The following is a 24,853-nucleotide window of genomic DNA, read 5'->3' as shown; positions in this document are numbered from 1 at the left end:
GCTTAACATTCCTAGGTGTAAGTTTATTAATATGAAACTAGTATATACATGCAGCTGTCAATGAATCCACAGTATAACCTTATATTAAAGTTCAATAATAATGGCTAGTTTAAGAATAATCAAATGCAAACAGATTTATTTTACTATATTCCCAAGGTATTGAGGTGCCACTATTGCACCACATGCACAGATTAAAATGGGCTCCTTACGTGATCAGTGTGCGTGTGTGTGTGTGTGTGTGTGTGTGTGTGTGTGTGTGTGTGTGTGTGTGTGTGTGTGTGTGTGTGTGTGTATATATATATATATATATATATATATATATATATATTATTAGTAGTAGTAGTAGTATTTAATCTGGTGGACAATTGCCTATGGGTTAAATTAAGACCAACCAACAGTTTGTGTCAAATTAACATGTTCTAATCTAATTAAACACAGCGCATTATGTTGCTGTTTCTTTTGCACTGCACATCTGCAGTTGAAAATAAGACACATTGTTAACTTTAGAGTTGCAGTTACATTTAACTAGTTTCATATTGGTTACTATAGCAATGATCTTTTGTAATTGTTATCTTTATTGTCGTCCTCTGATACATTATCAGGAAAGTATTTCCTTTATATTTCAATCAAGGCTGTAGTAAATGTGGAAAACACTATTTTGAGGGACGCTCCGACCTCATAGTTACACCCCCCAGACAGTAAGCTGCATCTCATTAGACTGCGCTGTAGCCGGTCGCGCTGGCAAAAACGCTTTGTTCTGAGGAAAGGGTCCAGTTCACGTTTCAGTCATTTTAACTATTTTTATATTTCACAGAAAAGGTTGGGTCGGGTTGTGATTAATGGGAGATAACACCGCATTGTTAAATATATATATATCTGTATATCAGAAATATTTTCACGAAAGCGATGGGGCAGCTGAGTCTCTGGTAACGTTTTTCAAGCTCTTGAGGCTAACGAAGAAGACTGCAGTGGTTTTGCACAACGAGGGAAGCACATCTTTGAATGAAGCAGTACAGATGAATCTGATTCAACTGGAAACCGTTTTGTCCTTTAAATGTATTAGCAGCTAGGCTACTGGCAGGAGGGATATGTATCTACCATGCTGAGCAAAGCTAAGAAAGAGCATCTTGAAACCAAGGACTGGAAAATTCCACGGAATTTGGTCATGTAATATCACGCCAAAAAGGATCAATCTTCTTGGACCGTCACCACTGATTGCCATAAAAATGAGGAATGTTTCCGTTCAATTGAGATAGTAAAACACAGCGTTAGGTTACTCCGCAGTAATAATCGATTGCTTTAAAACAAACAAAAAAAAAAAAACGTTATTCCAAATATGATGATAAAAATGATTCCAAAATGCCCCAGAACCAAGTTGCCTGTGGGGGCAGCCCTGTGTGTATTTGTGATCTGCTGGCTGTATATCTTCCCAGTTTTCAGGCTTCCCAGCGACAAGGAGATTGTGAACGAAGTATTGCGGCACAGAAAAGTATGGAAGAAAAACCAAACAGGAATCTCAATATATAGGTATTTTGTTCCATCTAAATCTTAACAGTGATTTTGTTGCAACGAACTAGCCCCCGGTGGCTTGAAATGTAGGGGTTCCAGGCTGCTGTATTTTGTTTGTCAATCAATCCACATTTCTATAGCCTACTTGTCTACGCTTTTTGTATGTTTGCTCTGTACTATTTGCCAAGGCCTGATACTGATATTGGTCTCTCAGGCTGGTTATAAAGCTATGTAAAATATCCCGTTAGTACCACTCATGCTTCTCTGGGTATTTCTTACTGGATAAAGCAGATTCTGAAATGTAATGACAAACTGTGATAGGCCGATCTTTATTATATTTACTATACTTAATGTACCAAAACAGACGTCACTTTTGCTTTGTATTTTTTTACTTCAGTGCTTCGTAAATGCCATAGCCTACTCGAGACTCTAGCCTAAGTTATCAGAACACCAGACATTCATGCATTATTGCAGGTACGGATATTAAAGATTCTTTCCAAGGAAAGCAGATTTTTTAAATGCATATTCGGCAATAGTGAAGTCTGTATTAATCTAATACACTAGACTGTTTTAAAAGAAAACACACTGAATAAAACCAGGCATCATTGGACTGCAAAGATGCACGAATCAATAGAAAGAATAGGCAATTGGAGCCACATTTCTGCAGGCTTTATTTAAGCTCAGTTATTTCAAGGCAGTTAAACGCTATAAGAAACAAAAACAGTAAACCCGTGTGTCTGGGGAAGCCAGGCTTCACTGAGCCACAAAGAAGACTTGCTAAAGATAGGTTGGTTGAATTGTGGATAGATGTTTATTTAAATATGGAAGTATATAAACAGAAATAACGAATGAAAAGGCATGGGATTGTATACAATACATTCTAAAATTACTACTGAAAATGTACAGTTTGAAAAATCGGCCTTCTGCTGAGTATGCAGAATGTGTCTTCAAATAGTGAGCAAATCTGCATTGTTAACACTACTGCTGTGTAAAATGGTCCATATATCCATATGGGCAGCAGTGTGGAGTAGTGGTTAGGGCTCTAGACATTTGATCGAATGGTCATGGGTTCAATCCCAGGTGGGGGACACTGCTGCTGTACCCTTGAGCAAGGTACTTTACCTAGATTGCTCCAGTAAAAACCCAACTGTATAAATGGGTAATTGTATGTAAAAATAATGTGTAAAAAAATAATGTAATTGTACGTAAAAATAATGTGATATCTTGTAACAATTGTAAGTCGCCCTGGATACGGGTGTCTGCTAAGAAATTAATTATATATATATATATATATATATATATATATATATATATATATATATATAGGTAGGACCCCACACCACTGATGTTAACACACCCTTTTGGCTTGAAGTAAAAGTAACATGATGTTAGATGGCCATACATAAAAGACAAAGATAAACTCAAAGCCAGTTCAAAGGAGGCTGTGTGGTTCAGTGATTAAATCTCTGGTTCAAATCCCAGCTCAACCACTGACTCATTGTGTGACCCTGAGCAAGTCACTTAACCTCCTTGTGCTCCGTCTTTTGAGACGTTGTTATAAGTGACTCTGCAGCTGATGCATAGTTCACACAAACTAGTCTTGTATCTTGTAAAGCGCTTTGTGATGGTGGTCCACTATGAAAGGTGCTATATATTAAAAAAAAAGGTATATCATCTCAAACATCTTCTGTTTTATCAAAATGGCTTATTACAATCATTCTGCATGACTGTATTTACATTCATAAAGTAGAGTCGCTTCTGGTTTGAAATGAAAAAGTGACTTACTATTTAAAAGCCTATTAGATGTTTCATAGAAAAACCTCAGAAATTAAATCAATTTTACTATTAACACGTTTCTTGGTTGTGATTGAGATACATGAATAGCTTAACAGGTATCATTCTTTATCTATTCTTTGTACAGGAGTACCCCTATTGAATTGTAAGAGAATGTAGAATAATATGTCAGTTAGGTGAGGTTTTAATGTGATCGACTTTAAAATTGTGTAAATCATGTATCTAACGTTTCTATTCTTTATTGGGGATATTTCTGTTCTGGTAGTTCTTGAGTAACACTTACAAATTCATCTTTATAGTGTATTAGTGACAGATAGTAGAACCTAGCAGAAAAACAGTACTGGAAATTATCATTACTCTTCAGGGAGCAATTCGCATTACAATGTTGGGGTGTTAGCTTAACTTTTGCTAATGAATTTCCAAAGGTCATTTCCTCTTTTGTTTCTCCCCTTTTTAGGAAGCTAGTGGAGGAGTGCTGTGACCCCAGGAACCTCTTTGCAGTGACAAAGCAGAACACTCCGCTGGGAAAGAACCTTTGGTATGATGGAGAGTTATTCCACTCACTCACAGTCAACAATAACACCTACTCTCTGTTCATAAAGGTAAGGGACAAATACATTTTATATGTTTTATTTATTTATATATATATTTATTTTTTAGGTGAGGACATTTTTGGCTGTAACCTGGCACAATTCAAACTTGCTTGCCTTAATTCAGAAACATTTGTTTTCTTAAAAAAATAAAAAAGAATGTATAGAATTTGAAAATTGTCGATATTGCTTTTACCATTTAGTAGTGGAATTAGCCTCATTGTTCTTTGCTGTACATTCTCAAGGTGACCAGAAATGAAGCCCGGAGCCCAGGACATTCATTTGTAACCTGTGACAATGGAATCTGTTTTATACTGTATAGCCTACATATTTTCAGCTCATATTGAGCAGGGGCAGTATTCATACCTTGTTTTGAAATACAGTATATCAGAGACATTCCTTAGAGTTAGTATACAAAAATCACCGCTGTGTTGATGAGTCTGCTGCTATGTACTAAATGCAAATGTCGCTGCGTAAATTTACTGAGCTTGAACAATCAGTGTCAGAGAATATCAAACACTTTTTAGCTGCAAAGCAGATGCACACTTCTTAATGAGATGGCAGTTTTGTAACTCGTGCAGTTTTAGATGCGGAAGTGGAAAGAAGTGAAATTCAGGAAACAGTAGTTTAAAAGTTTGTTTACAATGACTTTTGGCATTAAGAAAAAAAACAATGCCAATCATATTACATAGAAAGTATTGATACTGATGGTCATGTTGCTTAGTGAAGAGGGGAACTGCATAAAACATATATTAATAGCACATAGCTAAAAAAAAAAATAAACTTCAATGCATTTGGTAGTAGCATAGTATCATAGTAGCAGTAGCATACTGTATTGGCACAACTTCTGCACAGCACATTAACAAATCTATGTGTGCTATGAGGGAATCAGTTGTAAACCTGGGTGGGCCACAATTAGGTAACTAAATCCATGTTTTTGTAGTAGCATTCTAAGATCTTACAGAGTCCTTGTAAAAAAGTTTTTTTTTTAATGCAATGCATGTTTCATTGATAATGGGGTTCTTATGATGCATGAAATCTGAAATATTAGCATAGCTCCTCCTAAATTACTACAAGATAACACCCAGTGGTGCAGCATTTTGAAGTTGGTTGTAAACCCATGTCCAAAAAAAAAGACGGGGTCAAGTGGTTTTTTTCCAGGAATAATAGCTCTACTACCATAGCATGCTCCCTCCTGTATTTGTTTTAACCACAATTTCAATTGTTTTCTAAATGCATTTTCATTCATATGTCTTGCTGTAACTGGGTAGAGTTCGGCACAAAACAGCAATTCTGCACACAAAGACATTGAAAAAGATTTGGTTTAAATGTTTGTCATTGAATTCATTAAGTTTCTTTTGTTAGTTCTATGATTATGCACACCGTAAGCAAGGTTCAAAAGCAGGTGCGTTTGCACAAGCTGTATTGTCATTTCTCACCTGCATGGTTGAGAATTCAAAAGATTTCTGTTGAATTTAAAACTGAATCCATGATGATCAAATATTTATGTCATGTTGTATAAGCTACATTAATTGATCACTTAAGACTACGTCAATTAAATATAGCCATTGAGCTTTCAACAACATTGGATCCACAAGTTTTGTGAATAGGGCCTATGGTCTCAGAAAAGAGAAGAGTGACATTTTAAGGTATATTCTGTATCATATTCTGATTAATAGGCCTATTGTAATGTGTGGTTTAAAATTAATTAAAAGACACATGCTTCTTAAGTAGTATTGATTTAAATGGCCTCATTCTGCTGTCACTGAAAAGCAGGGGTGTTTCTTAATAAAAGGGTCTGCTTTGTGTTGATAGGAGAGCCCATTGCAGTTGCCCTTGAAGAGGTGCTCTGTAGTCGGCAACGGTGGGATCCTGAAGAACAGTGGCTGCGGTAAACACATTGATCAAACAGATTTCATCATGCGGTAAACAGACTTTCTAATTAGATGTTATTAAGCCTTTTATACTGATTAGATGTACTAACATGCTGGTCCCTTTCTGTATAGTAAGGACATTAGGACATGTTAATTTTGTGAAGCTGATAATCTGGGCTGTATTTTTTTCATGGTAAAAATGGCTTATTTCACAACACATCACATATTTCACGATTAAGCATAATATGTATTAAAGTAAAAAAAAAGATCAGTGAATTATCAAACAAAATACAAATATATAAATAAATAAATACATCTTGCAGCTGTATGTGTTTAATCATGTACCAGAAGCAAACTAAACTGGCTGCCAAATATGATAGGTAGTGTATCAATAAAGCAAACATTTGCTGTATTTATTTTTATTTACACTGTTCTTTCAGAAATGTGAGTTCACGTGGAACTACATATTACATGTCAATGGGTAAATTTCACGGAAATCGTGGAATACAAATACAGCCTTACTGATAATATCAGTTTATTCTGTCCCATCCATTTTATTTTCCCAGGAAATATTTTTTTGATGGTAGTATGAGGGGCACTCGTGATGTGATGTGCCATCCCCGTGCCTAAATACAAATATACAATTTACACACACGTGAAACACAGACCTGCTTATATCCCGTGTACCAATGCCTATACACCAACATTTACACACAACACGTAACATATAACATACACAGGGGGGCACTTTGCCACAAGGACATACTCAACTAAACACTAAGGAATTATGTACCCCTCACCTTGTAAGCAGGACTGCCCTGTTACAGACCTATAAATACATTAAATTGTCTAAAGTCTGTTCTTACTTAAAACCCAAAACATCCCTGCACACTTACTTGGTTGAAATTTGAAAAATGGTCTTCAGGGGGGTAAAATCCTTGGGAAGATGATGGCCAAAATAAATAAGGAAGCAAAGCTGAGTGAACTACAGTAAGTTACAAATTATTCAATTCATTTAACTGCAGTACAAATCCTCTCCAGTTCTGAGATATAAACTCACCAAGCAGTGTCTGTATATCATAAATATGAATCATAAGAAGCATCTGGACAGCGGATCTCATTGAAGTGAAAAACAAAACCGTTGTCTGGGTTACTTGCTGCAGCAGGTACAAAACAAGCCCACAAAGCAGAAAACGGCCCCTGTAAGCGTCGCAGGTTCACATCCCTGGCCAACAACAGGGTTGTTACTCAAAACAACATTTTAATGTAACAATTTCTTTATAGGCTAAATAAGATTTCTCTTTTGAATTACTAATTACTAATTATTAATTTTAAACAAATAAAATAATATTTTTTTCTAAATTACCAACTCTTTCGGCATTGATTTCTGACTAATCACATGATTGTTTCAGACTTTTGTTTTTAAATCTAGTAAGAATATTAAAAAAGACACTATAATAGTGTTAATGACCTTAGTGTCATTCCTTAATTGGCAGATAATGACCATCATTATCATTATCTGCCAGTTAAGGCTCTCCAAGTCAGTTATTAACACTTAATTCGTACACAGTCTACCAATATTTCCATGCATGGTAAAACAAAAGTCACCATTTGTGCAATGCCGTGCTCACATACTATACACATTTTAATCTGCATGTGAAGTGATTGTGACATCCTCGTGTCTAAATACAAGTATACATTTTAAAACACTCGTGCTACGTAACCCCACATTATATCCTGTGCACCAACATTAATAGACCACACGCAACATATAAACATAAAATACACACAGGGGTGGGGCACACTGTCAGTGTGTTTGGATGTTTTTGTAATTTCTGTATACCCAAGGTGTCTGATAACAAAAATACCCAAACAAGCCCAACCCATTTCAGAGGGAGGAGAGTGGGGGTGTTTATACAAATTCTTTTTTTTTTTTTTTTTTTTTTTAGTAGTTCTAGTTTTTCTTAGTTGAACTGGTGGGGATAGGATGATTCTAAAATTCTAATGACATGCATATACTGTACATTGACCCCAGACTCTAAAAAGCAACTTTTTAAAAAGACAAGCTCAATTCCGCTTATTATAAGTGGACTTGGAAACTGTGATGGCAAGCAAAAATCTACAAAGAAAAACATATCAATGCCAGACAATATTTCAACATCAGATTGTTCAGAAACTTGTAGGGAGATGGAATTTGTGGCCAAATTCGACTTTCCCACTCAACGGTGTGTAAATGATTGTGCATGTGTTGTGTCAGGAAATGCAAATGAAAACCAAATACTGTACAAAGGATCATCCTCAAAGACCTAATTCCGAAAGGAAATACATTGTTTCCCAATCTCATTTGCTAGTTTATTTAATATGTGTCAATTCTGAAAACGCTCCGAATCAGCTGGAGCTATATCTAAGACTGGGAACGTATATTGAAATAACAATAGGTCCCCTCATTAGTTGGAAATGAGAACAAATCCATCTCAGTTTTCTTTACCCCGCTACCACTTACACAGCACAGACGGTTTTTTTTTGTTTGTTTTGATTTTCTTTACTGAATGCAACGCTAATCATAATAATACAAGTTCCTTCCTTATGGAAAATTAGACGGACCATGTTTGTCACACAGACTAGTGTGTTTCCACACAGAGGTAATATAGCTAATACAATGCTTCATTGGGTATGCGCTGGTACGTTTCAGAGTACATGTGAGGGTATATGTGGAAGTCATGGTTTCTGGCTCAGAAGAGATGCTTGAGAACAAGTGATTTTGGACATAGCAGTGTAGCATTATGCAGATGTTTGGGCGCATAGGGATTATTATACAATGACCAAATACATTCGGAACAGCAAAGTGGGATAGTATATGTTTTATCTTTCATGTAGTGCTGATGTACCCTTTAAACCATCACCCAGTTATGGCTAAAAGTTACTATGCTTCCCAAATGTGCTAAGAATGTTTTTTTCTGCCTTCTCTAAGTTCTGTCTTGTGTTTATACAGGTGCAATCTCCCTCCACTCTCCAAGCAGTACACAGAGGATGTTGGGACCAAGGCACACTTGGTGACAGCCAACCCCAGCATTATTGAAAAGAGGTAAAGGTCATCTTTATTCTTATTCACTGAACACAAACCTAAGAAACTTTATTGTTGATTTGGGGTCAATTTTGCAAAACAAGCAAAGTCGTGTAATATATATTCTGAACCCCTTCCTGAGGCTCAGAGAGCAGGTATTGTTTGTGTTTTACATCAGGTGCTCGTTCACTCGTGGTCTGCAGAACATGCTGTGGATGGTACTCAGGAACGTAGTCCCAGTATCTGGAATGGTCATTTTGATGCAAATAATAGCTTTCAGTAATACAAATCCAAAGTAATATTCATTAGTTCTGAGCTATAAAAAGCAGAAAAACAATTTGACGAATGCCTTGATTAGTGTCGTCTTTACTGTGCATTTTCATTTAGCTTTGGATAACTGTGCCAGTGAGTGCAGTTGGCGTACTTTTAAAGCATATTAAATGATTTAGCTTTGTAATAGCCCTGCCATCCTTTTGTTGAATTTTTCTGGAATATGAGAAATACATTTTAGCTCTTTGTGATTAAATGTTACTAAGAAAGTATAAATGCTTGAAGTATCTATTATCTACCTACCAACAGTCAATCTCTGAAATTCTGCGGAAATTGCAGTGAAGTAGTTCACATATAAGTAGACTGCCAGGAGAAACAATCAGTCCCTTCATTGAGCTTAATTGGGTGGGGGGGGTGGGGGGGGTAATCAGATTCAATGCTGTCAGTAGAATAGTAGCCTATTCTCAGAAACATACAGTACAAGTGCTGTGGTATTGCAACCCTCTCAGCTTTGTGATGCTAAATAAGGGATACTGACTGTCCTTAATTACAGCTAGACAAAAAATTGAAAAGCTTCCCAATGCTGTCTGCTTGCGGGTCTGTTTTAAACAGAAAATCAACTTAATGGCAGTTTGGGTGGACATCTGTCAGCGGGGTCATACCTTTTTGTTTTTGAGACTGTTCTTCATAGAAGATAATAGATAAGTATCCTACAGTATATGTGTACCACTGAGCTACCTGTGTTCATTCTACAGGAATACTTGCCTGTGTTTCTTAAGAATGTGCACTAAATACTTAGACTCCTTGTCACACAATTTTAAGCCATTTGTTCATTGTATTTTCTTGAGTTTGCAACTATTTGTTTCTTTGCGGGACTGCGGTAAATCACACTAACACATATCTTAAATTTCCTTATCCTCCATTCTCATTCCTGTGACCTTCTTAAGCTTATACTGCAGCATGCATCTCTTCAGCTGTGTGCTTGAGAAACTGTGAACATGTGTGCATGAGGATTTCAAGTAAAAAGACGTGGAAGGCCTGGACGTAAGAGCAGCATATTCAATTAAAATACCACTTGTTCATCTTTTCTTCAGATGTCTGGGACATTTTGGGGGATTAAGAAAGCAAGACTGGTTTCTGAATTAGACTGCTTCACTGCCCTCCTTAATAGGGATGTCATGTGAAATATAAACAAAGATAATTTTCTTATGTTTCATTTTATAATCTGATTCATGGGTAACAGCAGTTAATAATATGTGTCCATAGTTTACCCTTCTGTCCACTGTAGAAAGTAAGTCTTATGTCTTGTTTTTTATGTTCTTGAAGGATAAAGTAGTTTCAGCTGCAGGCATACAAGCTTAAATGTTTTGGAACTCTGGCACTCTCATCTTAAAAGGGATGATTTTAAGAGTATCACAACTTGAACTTCTTCTTAAATGTACACTGTGCATTAACTGAAAAGCTTATTTTAAAAAAAAAATCCTGTTCAATAGTTACTGTATATTTAACGCAATGCTGCCATCCATTCCCATTTTTTCCCCATCAAATAAAGAACCAATTGGAGAAGCAGTTCTAATAGAGCCTACAGTAGTAGTAGGGCAGCAGTGTGGAGTAGTAGGGCAGCAGTGTGGAGTAGTGGTTAGGGCACTGGACTCTTGACCGGAGGGTTGTGGGTTCAATCCCCAGTGGGGGACACTGCTGTTGTACCCTTGAGCAAGGTACTTTACCTAGATTGCTCCAGTAAAAACCCAACTGTATAAATGGGCAATTGTATGTAAAAATAATGTGATAACTGTATAATGTGAAATAATGTATAATGTGATATCTTGTAACAATTGTAAGTCGCCCTGGATAAGGGCGTCTGCTAAGAAATGAATAATAATACAGTAGACTTTTCTGTTTATTGCCATGCTTATGAAACTATGGACTTTAGTATTAGAACATAAGAACATAAGAAAGGTTACAAATGAGAGGAGGCCATTCGGCCCATCTTGCTCGTTTGGTTGTTAGTAGCTTATTGATCCCAGGATCTCATCAAGCAGCTTCTTGAAGGATCCCAGGGTTCCAGACTCCCACAATTCTGTGTAAAAAAGTGCCTCCTATTTTCTGTTCTGAATGCCCCTTTATCTAATCTCCATTTGTGACCCTGGTTCTTGTTTCTTTTTTCAGGTCGAAAAAGTCCCCTGGGTCGATATTGTCAATATCTTTTATAATTTGGAACGCTTGAATCAGATCGCTGTGTAGTCTTCTTTGTTCAAGACTGAATAGATTCAATTATTTTAGTCTCCATTAGGGATGTCACAGTATACCGGTTTCACAGTAAACCGCGTTATAAACTGCACCGGGTTTGAAACCGCAACCATTTTTCTATACCATTATTACCGAGTTTACATGGTTTAAGGTGATATGGGCGTGTTTTTTTATTCACCGTTTGTCCATTGGTGAGCCACTGTGTTCATTAGAATTAACTAATGAACACAGACATCTCTAGTTCTGAAAACTGGCATGCATGAGATTATCTGTGTAGGCTATCAAATAAGTGATGTCATATTTAATATAAACCTCCCTACTAAACAATGATCGCTACTAAACAATGATTTGTCAGTAAATGAAACACAAATACTCGAAAATATCAGCAAGAACAAGGCACTGTAACTTTTCATCACTGCCTTCCTATTAATTTAACAAACCAAAGAAGTAACAGCAGCTATTATTATCTATCGTATCAGCCAAGAGAAACACAGTAAGCACACACCAATGCAGAGAATCAAAACGTCTGTTTACTGCTATATAACTAAGTCTAAGATGCCACAGGCATTTGTATTATTTTTATTTTAAACGGTATTGTAAAGATGTTGCTGTCTTCTCAAGTTGATAGTGTTGTAGGGATTTTGGTTTTATGTATTAAAAAATTAATACAATTTTATTCCCATTGAAAAAATAAAGTCCCCTAGATGCTGCTTAACTTTGCAATGGTGTCATACCCACCTTAACTTTTCTTCTTTGTTCGTTGCTGTTAACATGCAGTCCAAAACAAAACAAAAAAATTGCAGGTGCCGTCTTCTCATCATTAAGATTTGCACTCTGCTGAGAGATCAGTGGGCGGGCACTGCATGTCTTAAAACGCACTCGATTGGCTATTGCTAGGTAACACTTTGCTTCTCTTAGCTAATAGGATGCCGTACAAACTGATAAAGATGAAGAGGGTATTCAGTTGCAGTGGTCACATCCTTACCGCCTATCGTTCCAGACTGAGTCCAGAAAATGTTAATATTTTGTTGTTTCTCCACAGTAATTTGAAATAAAAAAAAACTGCATTATTTTGCTGAGCCTGTGTGAGCTGGAGTGAACACTACTTCGTTAGGTAGTGCCTGATATAACTGTAGTACCAGTGTGTTGTATTTGTTTTAAAACTTTAAAGCTATTTTTCTTGTTAAAAAATGACTTGACTTGAGTGTATTTCTTTAAATAGCCATTTAAAAACGGATTACAAAAAAATGACATTATACCGCTGTACGACGATAACATGGTATATTTTTTGACGGTTACCATACCGTGACATCCCTAGTCTCCATATGACATGCCTTTTAAAACAGAAATAATAGCAGCAATTGTAAACTTGGTTGATTTTCTGGAAGGAGAATCCGCCCCTAACTAAGCAAGCGCATAAAGGCTGCGTGTGTTATTCTCCCATGTTGCTTCTTTTGTTTTGCCCTCTCAGTCATGCGCTGGGAGCCCAAAACGGGAGTTGACCGTTAAGAGCCTGGAGGAAGGGCTACCCTCACCCATGGATTCCCTGAGGTTTCCCCCTACATCAAAAATTAGAAATATGTGAGCAGGAGGTTTTTCCTTACCTGAGTGCTGAGCGGTTCGTATTTAGTTCTGTGGGGTGAGTGGTCGGGTTGGGGAGGCTGGGCTCTCTTCCCCAGCGCAGTCATGCTCTGGGGGACGGGCTGTGTCTCAGCTGCTGATTTTCATTAAATTCAATATTTGGGGGATAGGTGGCAGGGTGCCACTGTGGAGCATGTTAATTATTTATTATTATTCATTCATGGTTTGGCAGCCTTGTCTTTTTGGGGGGAGGTGGCCCACAGCCACTTCCTAACTGCTGCACTGGGATGCACGTAAATGTTCATGTTTTTCCAGCTGGCCTTGTGCAGGTAGCCATCGAGCACCCAAGGACCAGGCCTCCGGCAAAATTTATCTCTCACTCGGGACCTGAGCTCCCATCACAGTCATCGGGCCTTGAGCGCCCTCACAGTTCATTATATCATCTGCAATTGCAATCAATAAATCATTCATTGCAGATTCTCCGTGCTGAACATCCTTTTTGTAGCGAGGTGAACAGAACTGAACACAATATTCTAGATAATGCATTGTAAATCAACTTCCCTTGACAACATTCAACATTCAACATTTTTCACTATATATCCGAGCATTTTGTTGGCCTTTTTATAGCTTCCCCACATTGTCTAGATGAAGACATTTTTAAATCAACATAAACTCCCAGTTCTGCCCAGTTTTGAATGCTGTCTAGATCATTTTGAATGACCTTTGCTGCTGCAGCGGTGTTTGCCACTCCTCCTATTTTTGTGTTTGCAAATTTGCTTACTATACCAGAATCTAAGTCATTTATGTAGAAAAAAGAAAAACTTTCATTTCTTTTAGTACTATTGGGAGGATCTCATCTGGCCCAGGGGATTAGTTTATTTTAAGAGCTCCTAGTCCCTTTAACACTTCTGCCTCTGTTATGCTAAAGTTATTTAAAACTGGATAGGAGCAGGTCGACATCTGGGGCATGTTGTCTGTATCCTCCTTTGTAAAAACTTTTGAAAAGTAATCATTTAATATATTTGCTATTTTTTGTATCTCTTAGACATTTTACTTCCTACTTGAATGTTCTTTTGCTGTTATAATATTGGAAAACCTTTTTGAAACCTTTTTAGCCCCCTTGGCAATGTTCATTTTATCTCTCTATTGGCCTCTCTTCTAACTTCCTTTTTGAATTGTGCTTGCAGTTTCAAGTACTCTTTCTGTGTACTTTGTTCTTGGTCCCTATTCATTGCATGCTTAAAAAAAGCTTCCAAAGTAAAAATGACATGGTTGTTTACAATAGTCTGTTTCAGATGGTGTTACTGAATTGCACTTTCAGTAGGAAGCTAGAATCCTATAATCCTATATTGAGTTCCTTAAATTCAATCCCTGTTTCTAGACCACAAATTACTATCACCTTACATCCACTGACAGCTAGGTGTTGCAGGTTGGGAAGGTTAATGGTTACACTCTGGTGTACCCGTTGTACTGGGAGAGAAGACATGTTTGTGAGCTTTATTGAGACCTCTGTGGGGGTTTAATCTGCTGAGTTTTAAAATGTCACCAGAATGTGACTGAAAACATGACTGATACAGAAAATGATTCCATATCCACACCAAATTGCTCTTTTGACTCAGTATTACAAATAGAGAGCTGTCAATTTTCTTTACTGTTTTTATGAAGGCACATATTTGTCTATCTGTATGTCAGACTGACATTTTCACATTTACATACAGTTGCTGAAGGTCAAGGCAAACTCCTTTTTTCATATTTCGAATAGCTGCATTTTTTAAAATTATGATCAAAGGGGACAGGGTACTGCAGACAAGACCAAAGGGACATTGTGGCCCTGGAGAGAGTCCAACGAAGAGCAGCCAGACTAATCCCAGGGCTTAAAGGAATGAGCTATGAAGATAATCTTATAGAATTGACTTTATTTAGCCTAGAAAAAAGAAGAATGGGGGGAGGATAGTTAACCCTAACTAATACTTCAAGCACAGTACAGAAACCAGGACTTGAAGACACTGAAATTAAGTAGATAGTCTTAGGACAGAGGGGAGGAGACATTTCATCACACTGAGAGTTATGAGGGTATGGAATGGGTTACCTAGTCATGTTGTTTAGGGAGAAATGCTTGGATGCTTTAAAACCTAAACTTGACAAAGTTTTGAGATCAATCAGCTACTAGGAACCAGACACATTTAGATGGGTGGAATGGCCTCCTCTCGTTTGTAAAATTTCTTGTGTATTTACAGCTGTGGTGGGGATAAATGTCAGACATGCATATTTTTTTTACATTGATTTTTAAGTTATTTTGCCCTTTATTTTTAAAACGTACGGCAATGCAATAAATAAGAGGACTGCAGAAAACTACATGTGTTCTACAGACACATATTCAAAGAATCTCTACTGACTTATAGGCAAAAACTATGGTTTAAAGTAGAAAGTAGATTGGCAGTCAGGGACAGTGTTGTTTGATTTTGGAAACATGTTTTCATGCTTGGTTGGTACACTTAATTTAAACCAGTGTACTGTTAACTTCTATTTCCTACTAGAACTTGCTTGACACAGAAAGTAAAATATTTCTTTCCTGGCTCAGAGCAATAGAAGAAATATATATATGTATATATTCCAGACATTTGCATGTTGGAGATAGGAGGGGGACGAGGGAATAAGAAAATGAAGATCTCTTATTATTTTCCCAATTCGTACTGATAGCTTGCATTACCTGAAGCTTGACTCTTATGGAAAGCTTTCATTGGCCCCTGTTGTTACAGTATAGCTTAGGAAGCAAAACACCACCTGTATTCAAATTTGGTCTGTTTGACATCAAGATGCCAGTCATTTTGCATTAGTAACACGGCAAGCCGCAATTGTGCCTGTATTAGAAAGACAAACAAATTAATTCAGTGGTACCTGGGGCTGCGTAGCTGTATAAATGTGATGTGTTCAAGCATAGCTTTTATTTTCTCCTGAAAAGTGTATGACCACCTTGTGTTCTTGTGACAGTTTAATTTGCTAAAATGACAGAGTAATGACAGTGCACTTTGAAGACCTTGAGAGGATTCATTATGGTGCAATATAAAATAACCGTGCGACTGTTTAAACTTCGGACACTGAATTTCTAAAAGGAAAAAAAAATGAAGCTAGAGGATTAACTGCTGCTGGCATTGCTGATGAACTCTATGTTTTGCAATTAGGGTTTAACCCTGTGGGCCCAATTTAAATAAAACAGTCAGAGGCAATTACAGTGATTTTTTTTTTTTTTGTTCCATAGCACAATTTATCGATTTGTATTGTCATACACCAACATTGCTATTTCCATAAAGAATCACCTCCATATACATGACTGCAATGTTCACTTATATTTAAATGGCCACATTGGAACATTTCACAATTGTAATTAATACAACCTTACTAATTTCCTTTTCCTTATTAACTTATTACAGATTTCAGAATCTGCTTTGGTCCAGGAGAGCGTTTGTGGAATATGTCAAAGCCTATGATTCAAGCTTCATCTACATGCCTGCTTTTTCCATGAAGCCTGGAACTGACCCCTCTATACGAGTTTACCACACTCTGTCTGACATCAGTGCCAACCAAACCGTCCTTTTTGCCAACCCAGACTTCTTGAGGAATGTGGGGAAGTTCTGGAAGAGCAGAGGGATCCATGCCAAGCGTCTATCCACTGGCATGTTCCTTGTCAGCTTGGCTCTTGGACTTTGTGATGAAGTGACACTCTATGGCTTCTGGCCTTTCTCGTTGGACTTGCAGGAGAGGTTTATAAGCCATCACTACTACGATAACGTTATGCCTTTTTCTGGATTCCACGCCATGCCAGAGGAGTTTCTTCAGCTTTGGCATCTCCACCAAAGCGGCACTTTACGAATGCAAGTTGGCCGGTGCGATGAGGAAGTGGGCTAGCCCTATAACCGTGAGCTAGACCTTGCCTATTCATTGCATCTTATCACAGAGAACAAGTATTGGCATTTCCTGTGGACATATTTCTTCAGTTGATAAGGGCAAGTCATTTTAACAACTGAAAGTGTGACTTTTTAAAATTCCTTTTTTTAACTGTGAATGCAATTTGTGGGAACATGTAAAAAAAAAAAAAAAAAAAAAGTAAACTACTCAGAAAATAGCTCGGCCTGCACTGTGCAAGGACTGATTTTAGCTAGTACATTATGTTATTGCTTATAGGGCTCAGGGTGTGGACAGCATACTGTAAGTCCATTTTTTAAATTTTATTTTCACTCCAGCATAAACTCTTTAGTTGTAACAACTCTTTCCAAGATTGTCCCAGAGACATCAATATTAACAAGGGGTTACAACAATCATTTTTCAAACAGCATATACAGTACTGTACACACAAAGAAATCCCAAGACACCAGCAACAATAATACGTAGCAAAGTAAACTAACAGAGAACCTGAGAAAGATTGGTCTAAAAATGGAGTATAAGCTTTCAGATTTAACATAGTCATAAACGGGGGGAAAGATATGCAAATTAATGAGTACCAGCGTCCATTTTATATGGAGTGACAACAGAAGTATAGCAGTCCTTATGGAACAGTTGTACGGCAAGAAAGATATATTGTGGAGATTGACCGTTCAAAGACTTAAATATCGTAAATACCCACTAGTGCTTTCATCTGAGAAAGCCAAGTTAAAGTAGAATGCACATTACAATGGTGTGTGAAGTAATACTACTAATGCACAAATCTGCATATTAAATAACATGTCAAGCTTTTGTAAAATAGAAGTAATTTAGTAGCTGATTGGTAAGCAGGATCACCATATTCTATTACCGACAGTAGTAACTGTTTGGCAATATAAGGCCTACTGAATCTGTTCACAGGTTTGTGCTCTATAGACAGCATTCATTTTAGAGATAGTTCTTACTACTTACTGTAGATGTTTTTTGGAATATAGGCCTATATCTACAGTACCAATATATTTTTCTAGTTTCCTAGCAATCAATTCTGCATTAATGTTACATGATGCAGAAGGATCCAAGCTTAGAAAAATGTTTCACAGACACAATTACCAGTTCAGCATAGGTGTGCCAATTACCAATTTACATCACTGCATGGGTTCTATCATAACTGCAATAATATCCAAGGAAAGGTATTTAGAAATACATGTATTTTAATGGAGGGGCAATGATCACATCAAAAAGAAAAACACTTTCTGTACTCTTCTTGGCTAACAAAAAACAAAAGGAATAAAACAAATCGAAAGAAATCTAGAAAAATACAGGAACATTGATTTCTGAAATTTAAAAATGTGAAGACTGTTCAGTTTGTCTTTTTTACTTTATGGTAACAGATTAGCTCATACTTACAAGTGCAAGGCTTGACAGAACAAGATTTAAACAGTGTAAAAAATGATGTAAATTGTATCAAATAGAATAGGATTAATGAAATCCTTTTGAACTCAAAAGTTAGGCTTTTCTACTTCTTTGCACTTCGATTAGCTTGAAGCTGGGAAGCTAGTTGTCATGGTCAAAAATTACAGTACATTTACGTAGTGCTGCTATGTATTGCTTAGTTTGTGAGTTGCTTCAGTACACAAATGTAGTAGCTAAACAGTCATTGATTGATTGTCAGTTTTAGGAAGGCAAATGTACTCACTGCATCCAGATGCTGGTCACCTGGGGCTCTAAAACCAACTAGTTACAAAGTTAGTACGAAAAATAATAATTGAATAAATTCTGTTACTATTTTACAGTGGCTCATTAATTTTACTCAAAATGTAAAATTTTGCAATTAAGGAGTTATTAAAAATATCTTGTTTGTGTATGTTTCCAATTCCAGTAAACACTGAAGGCTAATAAACAGATTTAGGGTTTCGGCCAGATGATACTGTTGCCAGAAAAACTTAAATAAGGTACCAATACACTACATTCCTACCATTGTCTGACTCTATTGTAACATGTTTAAAAGCCCAGTGCTCAGACCAGCGCCATAATACCAACCAGCACTTCAGCATATCGTCACAAAGTGTTCTGAAGTACTGTATGTTTTCTGAATATTTTCCTGTATGTAATCATTTTTGTTCACTTTGAAGGTGTACATGTGCTTATGTGCTTCTTGTTGGCTGAGAAAACACTTAATTTAGCTGGTAGATGCTACTATACCAAAAATAAGAGCAAGCTAACATTTCAGGTAAAAAAAAAAAACTTTAGCTACCTCATGTGTATAGTAAATGTCAGCTTCTGAAAGCATGTAAAATACTGTTCCCACTAATAGGAAACAGTATGTGTGTTGCTACTTAGATTGCAGACAGAAATGTCACAATGACTATCCCTTTTCCAGTAGTATTCCTAACTAGAGGATGAAAACTGGCATTACTGCATGGCAAAAAGTCAAATTAGCCCTCCTGCCCCAATATTTTTGAATATTTGTGTAAATCTGAATATATATTTTAGAGCTAATTACTTGAGAGCAAAAAGCCTTTGTAATAGATAAAAAGGAATGATTGATACATACAGTGTGCAAAGGTTAAAATGCTGGAATGGGAAAATCTTGATACTGACATTCTGCAGAGTCTCCACGAGTGTATATGTAAACCAGACAGATTAACTGTATTTGACATTTAAATATATATATATATATATATATATATATATATATATATATATATATATATATATATATATATATATATTTAGAAACCAACTCTCTGTCAAGTGTTCTTTGAAGCAACCATTTAAATGGCAAGAAGTTAAGAGAAAGTGCATTCACAGGGACTTGGAAGCCTTAATGGATGATGAGCAGAATGAATGTTGTTAAGCACATATACACCTTGCTATCTCTGAAATTGTAAAGTAGTATACATTGTATTTTATTTTTTTATTTTTCTTTTTTATTGTAATAGTGTGTTTTATATCATTTACTTTTTGGGGAATTTTATTTTTGGAATGACAATACAAAAAAAAAAATGATTATGTACACCAACAAGGGTACAATAAATAAAAAAGTGAAAAAAGTGAATGTCTTATAAAACATAATAAAATAAGGTCTGTGGCTGGTACTGTATGTGATCATGGGAGTTGTATTTATGGCATGTGAATAAGGCTTTTGACAAATGCATGTGATTTTGTAGAAGTTGTTGAGTCAATGAAAGAGGTTTTTCATTCAATGTTATATCCAGTCTGTATTGAACTGAAGGAACCCTTACACATCATTTAAATGATTCTATAATTGGAAATGTGGTTCTCTGTGTTTTTTCAAGGCAGCTGATGATTTTACATCAGATCCACTCATAACCTTGTTGTTTCTCCATCTTTTCTTCATTTTATGGTTTGATTTTGAAATGAGTCAACCAAATTCTAGGAAAATCATGCCTAACTTTATATTTTAAAATGGCTGTCAATGTTACAGGTGACATTGATGGATTCAGTTGCTTTTGATACATTATAAAGTGGGTGAATATTTTAAATTGTTGTTTTAATAGTGAAGTAAGCTCTTTGTGCAGATATATGATACAGTATTGTTAGTTCATGACATTTCATGGAATAATTACAGTGGCACCAAGGCAAATACAGCAACCAAATTCTTTCAAATTTATGGAGCCTATTGTGCAAGTACTGTCAGAGGTGGAATGGGAAATTATAGGAGTGATTTGGCAAGTGTCATGCATACACTGTATCTTGCTTTAAATCTGGCACGCATCTTTATTCTAGGGCAGTTTGGTTATAAGGTTGGTACCTGAGTCCACCTTTTCTTTTCAGTAGTGGCCAAAGAATCCACCATTTTAATTGGCTAATATAGCCTCCATTGTTCCCATGATGGCAGTGCCGTGTGAATATGCAGTGGATTGTCAAAGTGGAGTACAGAAGTAAAGTCAACACACTGCACATGTGATAGGTAAATAGACAAAGTGGAGGCTAGTTTAACCAGATGTGTAAGAAACGTAACCGTGAGTGGAATAAAGTGCCAACATTCATGTCATAGACGTAATAACCATTGAACAGTCAATTCCCTCCAAGGTTTTCAAATGTGAAGAATTTAGAGTAATTTAGGCCTCTCTTTATTCTATTGTGTCACTGTCTATAGCTTTACAATTGTGTTAATGCAGTCTAGAAACAACTTTAAATGATTTCAGTGTGAAAGGGAAGAGTGCAACTGCTAGTGTTTGTCACTATCAACAAAAGCATCACAGAACTGATTATGCATTGCATTATCTGAGTTCAGAAGTCTTATATAAATGAAATGTGAGGTAGTAAAAACTGATATGTGTTAGTTTGCATAAGACAAGAAAATGTTTATTTAAATAATGGATGTCCCTTTAAGATGGTATGGTTGGCAATCATAGAAGAATTATGGGTCGGTTAGATATAATTAATTTAAAGCTGTCAATAAAAAAAAAGCATAAGTGATAAATAAATGGAAGGAATATACAGTTTGATATGTCTTGTTTTATTTAACAGATTACATGAATTGTGTTTCATCATAATAAAAACAAATGAGAGATATTTTAAAATATTTTACATTTTATGTTGTTTTTATACATTGGCAGACTCTCTCCTCATTAAAGAAACTTGATAGTTAGTATCTGCAGTGCAGTAGCCAAGTACTGTAGGTTACACGAGATATCATCTACAGCACATATTTATAATAACACTGCAGTTTTCCTTTTTTATGTTTTATTTTTCATTTTGGGGGCTTTGATTTACATATTCTCAAATGACAATTCCTTTTCCCAGCTGAATGTTAATCAGAAATAATTTGTGGTTATTTAGAAAGAAAAAAAATACTTGCTTATATATGAATGTAATTCTGCCAGCACTGTCTACTCACTTCATGGTAATTCAGATGGGCAGATGGATAGACACATAGAAAGATAAAGATATACATAAACACTTTAAAAAAACAACAGTAAAAGACCATACTTGACTTTTAAATCTGAACATCTTGTGTGTTTTTTGTACATTTAGATGTTGTCATTTGTCTGGGTTGTGTTATAAATAAAATGCATTCAAACAGTACTGTCATGTTCTCCAGAATATCTTATTTATTGCAGTGTTTTAGTAATAGTGTGTTTCTGCAATTAGGTACACTTTGAGTTATTGTCTTAATCTGATTTTCTCTGTTGTTCCATTGCCTGGGTTGTCCGTTAAAGATTAACGGTTTTTGAATTTGCCTTAAAAGCTTAGTAATCTGGACAATTAAGTCAACACATAAAAGACCCTGTTTTTCTCACACTCTTTATAGTGCACCTGTTTTAGTATACCCAGCCCAGTGTTCTCAGTTGGTACACAGCTGTTTTCTATGATTCCTTGAATCAAGTTCCCTTACTGCTGACGTCAATAGAATTTACGCGTTTTAGTGCTACATTGTTTGAACTTCTGGCCGTCCCTTATGGAAAATTCCCATGGGAAAAGAAAATCCCATGAGATTTTAAATTTCGGTAACCCAATGGGATTGTAATGGGGTTCCCATGAGATTCTTGTGGGATTTTAATGGGGTTCCCATGAGAATCTTGTGGGATTTTAATGGGGTTCCCATGGGATTCTAATGGAGTTCATATGAGGTGTATCTTTGCACTTTAATTGGCTTAATATTGGTTTACCTATAAACTTAAAAAAATAAATAAATAAATACTTATGTATACAATAAGAAAATATACTCATTCCAAGTTTGCATGTATTTTAGTTTAATTAGATTTAAATGCAAAATGATTGATTTAAATAATATTTTAACAATAAAATAAGTAAACATTAAAAAAAAAGTTTATATATATTTAATCTGTAAATGTACAGGAAGAGGAAGAGAAGCAAAACACAGTAGCTAGCTAGATATTAGGGGGATTCATATAAAGGACAGCTTTTCATATATAAAGAAATGAATACAATTATACATTTTTTTTTTTTTTTAAAGTCCTGGAAGCAATTTTCAGTCCTGCCACAGTATCAATAATGATTTACCAGCAGTTCTTACTGAATCCTACAGGATTTTGACAAAAAACAAAAACAAAACAATGGACCACTGTGGGAAGTCAGGGAAGAACTTATTATCTTCCAACCAAGCAACACAATGTTACACACCATTGTATAAGTCTCTCACCTCCGAAATTATAGAATTGCACTGTGTTCTACAGTAAAAACATTATAAAGCACATGCAGACATGGTACAGTGATGCATGGTGAAGCATGGCTAAAAACTAAACAGGATAAACCTTGTCTAAGCATAAGAGAGAAAAAAAAGGAAAACTACAAATGTACTTAGCAAATTTCAATCGGGTACTTAAGGAATACATAATGAATTCAGTGAGAGAACGTAAACCTCGGAAGCCAGTTGTGACTGAATTTCTACACAATTAAAGAGCTACACTGCATGCAACGACTGCTACATCTCCTTTTGAACTACTATACGGTCGGAAAATGCAAACCAAGCTAAACATCTTGCCAATTGTGAATGATTCCGACATGAATCAGCGTGTACAAGACACTGTAATCAGGAAACAAGAAAAAAGTAAGACTTACACGGATGTCAGAAGGAGAGCTAAAGTTCAAATCTTCAAGCAAGGTGATTATATACGAGTTAGGAAACCTGAACATGTCAAGAAAGGAACTACTAAATTCAGCGATCCTGTGAGAGTACAGAGAAAGATCGGACCAAGCACTTTAGTCTTGGGTGATGGCAAAACATGGAACACATCGCACTTGACTCTGCACCCGGAGATGGTTCTGGATTCGCAAACAGAGGTACCCAGAGCAACAAAACAACATGACACAGCTCCTACTAGTCCAGTTAGAAGCCAGCGCATCTTACTTAAAGGCACTCAAACTGAAAACGTAAAGTAATTTTAAGTAGGCTACAAACGTGGCAGCGGACTGTCTCTCTTTAGCGCGCACGCAATAACTTGCAGACTTGATACAACTGTGTTGAGAATTTAAAAATAAAGCATTTTATGAGATTTTTTTATTTTAACTAGAGGTACCGGGAATATGACTCTGCATGCCCAGAGGTTTGGCACAAATTAAGCACTGGTTCAGACAGTTCAAGATATAGATTTAATCAGATTAGCAATCTATACAGGGAGTCGAGTCTCGTCTTTTGAGAAGGGGGTCGAGTCGAGTCGAGTCACGTCTTTTGAGCAGGGAGTCGAGTCACGTCTTTTGAGCAAGGAGTCGAGTCGAGTCTTTTGAGCAGGGAGTCGAGTCGAGTCTTTGCTTGCAGAGACTCGAGTCAAGTCTAGTCATTTGATGGCAATGACTCAAGTCGAGTCGAGTCACGAAAAATTGCGACTTGATTCCGAGTTGAGTCGAGCCATTGACTCGAGTCTTTACAACTCTGCAGCATTGTAACCCTCCATGTAACATCAGTTAGCCTGGTGTTGCCCTGACTGAAGACTGGGACAGGATCCCCCAAGACATCATCTGCAGTCTGATTAGAAGCATGCCCCATCAATGTAGGTATTGCATCAATGCAAGAGGAGCGCATACTCAATACTGAGACATTCATAAGGACTATTTTCAAACTGTATGAACAACTGGGGGTACTTCTACGGGTCATAGGGGGTACACAGGATGACTCAGAAATACAAAAATAAAAATGAATGTAAAAGAAAATAATGATCTTGACTTGATTTTTTAACTGTATTATATATTGTCGCAAACCATTGTGCATAAATATTTCATTTGATTTAGCAGCTCAAAGGTTACAGCCTGACTACAATTTCAAAATGAACATCCACCTGTACGCATGCGTAATTTCAATTGCATGGATTTCCACTGTGATATTATTAGACAGGCTGCATGGATACATTTCTTACTTGCAAAAGAAAAGAAAAGGAAGAAAGTGCAAAGTGACAGAAAGTTATACAGAGTACCTTTGGATCATTTTGATATTGTCTTTAATAAAACGTTTATCTTTGTTAGCAATTATAGTTTTATCTTAATGGGGGTTTTATGTAAATATTTTAAAAGGCAGA

General features: G+C 36.3%; 1 protein-coding gene across 1 annotated transcript; it reads left to right on the top strand.

The window, feature by feature from the left end:
* The first annotated feature begins 706 nt into the window (after positions 1 to 706).
* Positions 707 to 21,317, top strand: LOC117419486 (alpha-N-acetylneuraminide alpha-2,8-sialyltransferase-like). Its single transcript, XM_034032261.3, has 5 exons — positions 707 to 1,527; positions 3,761 to 3,905; positions 5,709 to 5,818; positions 8,760 to 8,852; positions 16,364 to 21,317. The coding sequence occupies exons 1-5, from the start codon at positions 1,337 to 1,339 to the stop codon at positions 16,836 to 16,838; spliced, it is 1,014 nt and encodes a 337-aa protein (XP_033888152.1). The 5' UTR covers positions 707 to 1,336; the 3' UTR covers positions 16,839 to 21,317.
* The last annotated feature ends 3,536 nt before the right edge of the window (positions 21,318 to 24,853 follow it).

This window comes from Acipenser ruthenus, chromosome 14, assembly GCF_902713425.1.
Source record: "Acipenser ruthenus chromosome 14, fAciRut3.2 maternal haplotype, whole genome shotgun sequence".
NCBI lineage: Eukaryota > Metazoa > Chordata > Actinopteri > Acipenseriformes > Acipenseridae > Acipenser > Acipenser ruthenus.
This window is presented reverse-complemented; position numbering and strand designations above follow the sequence as displayed.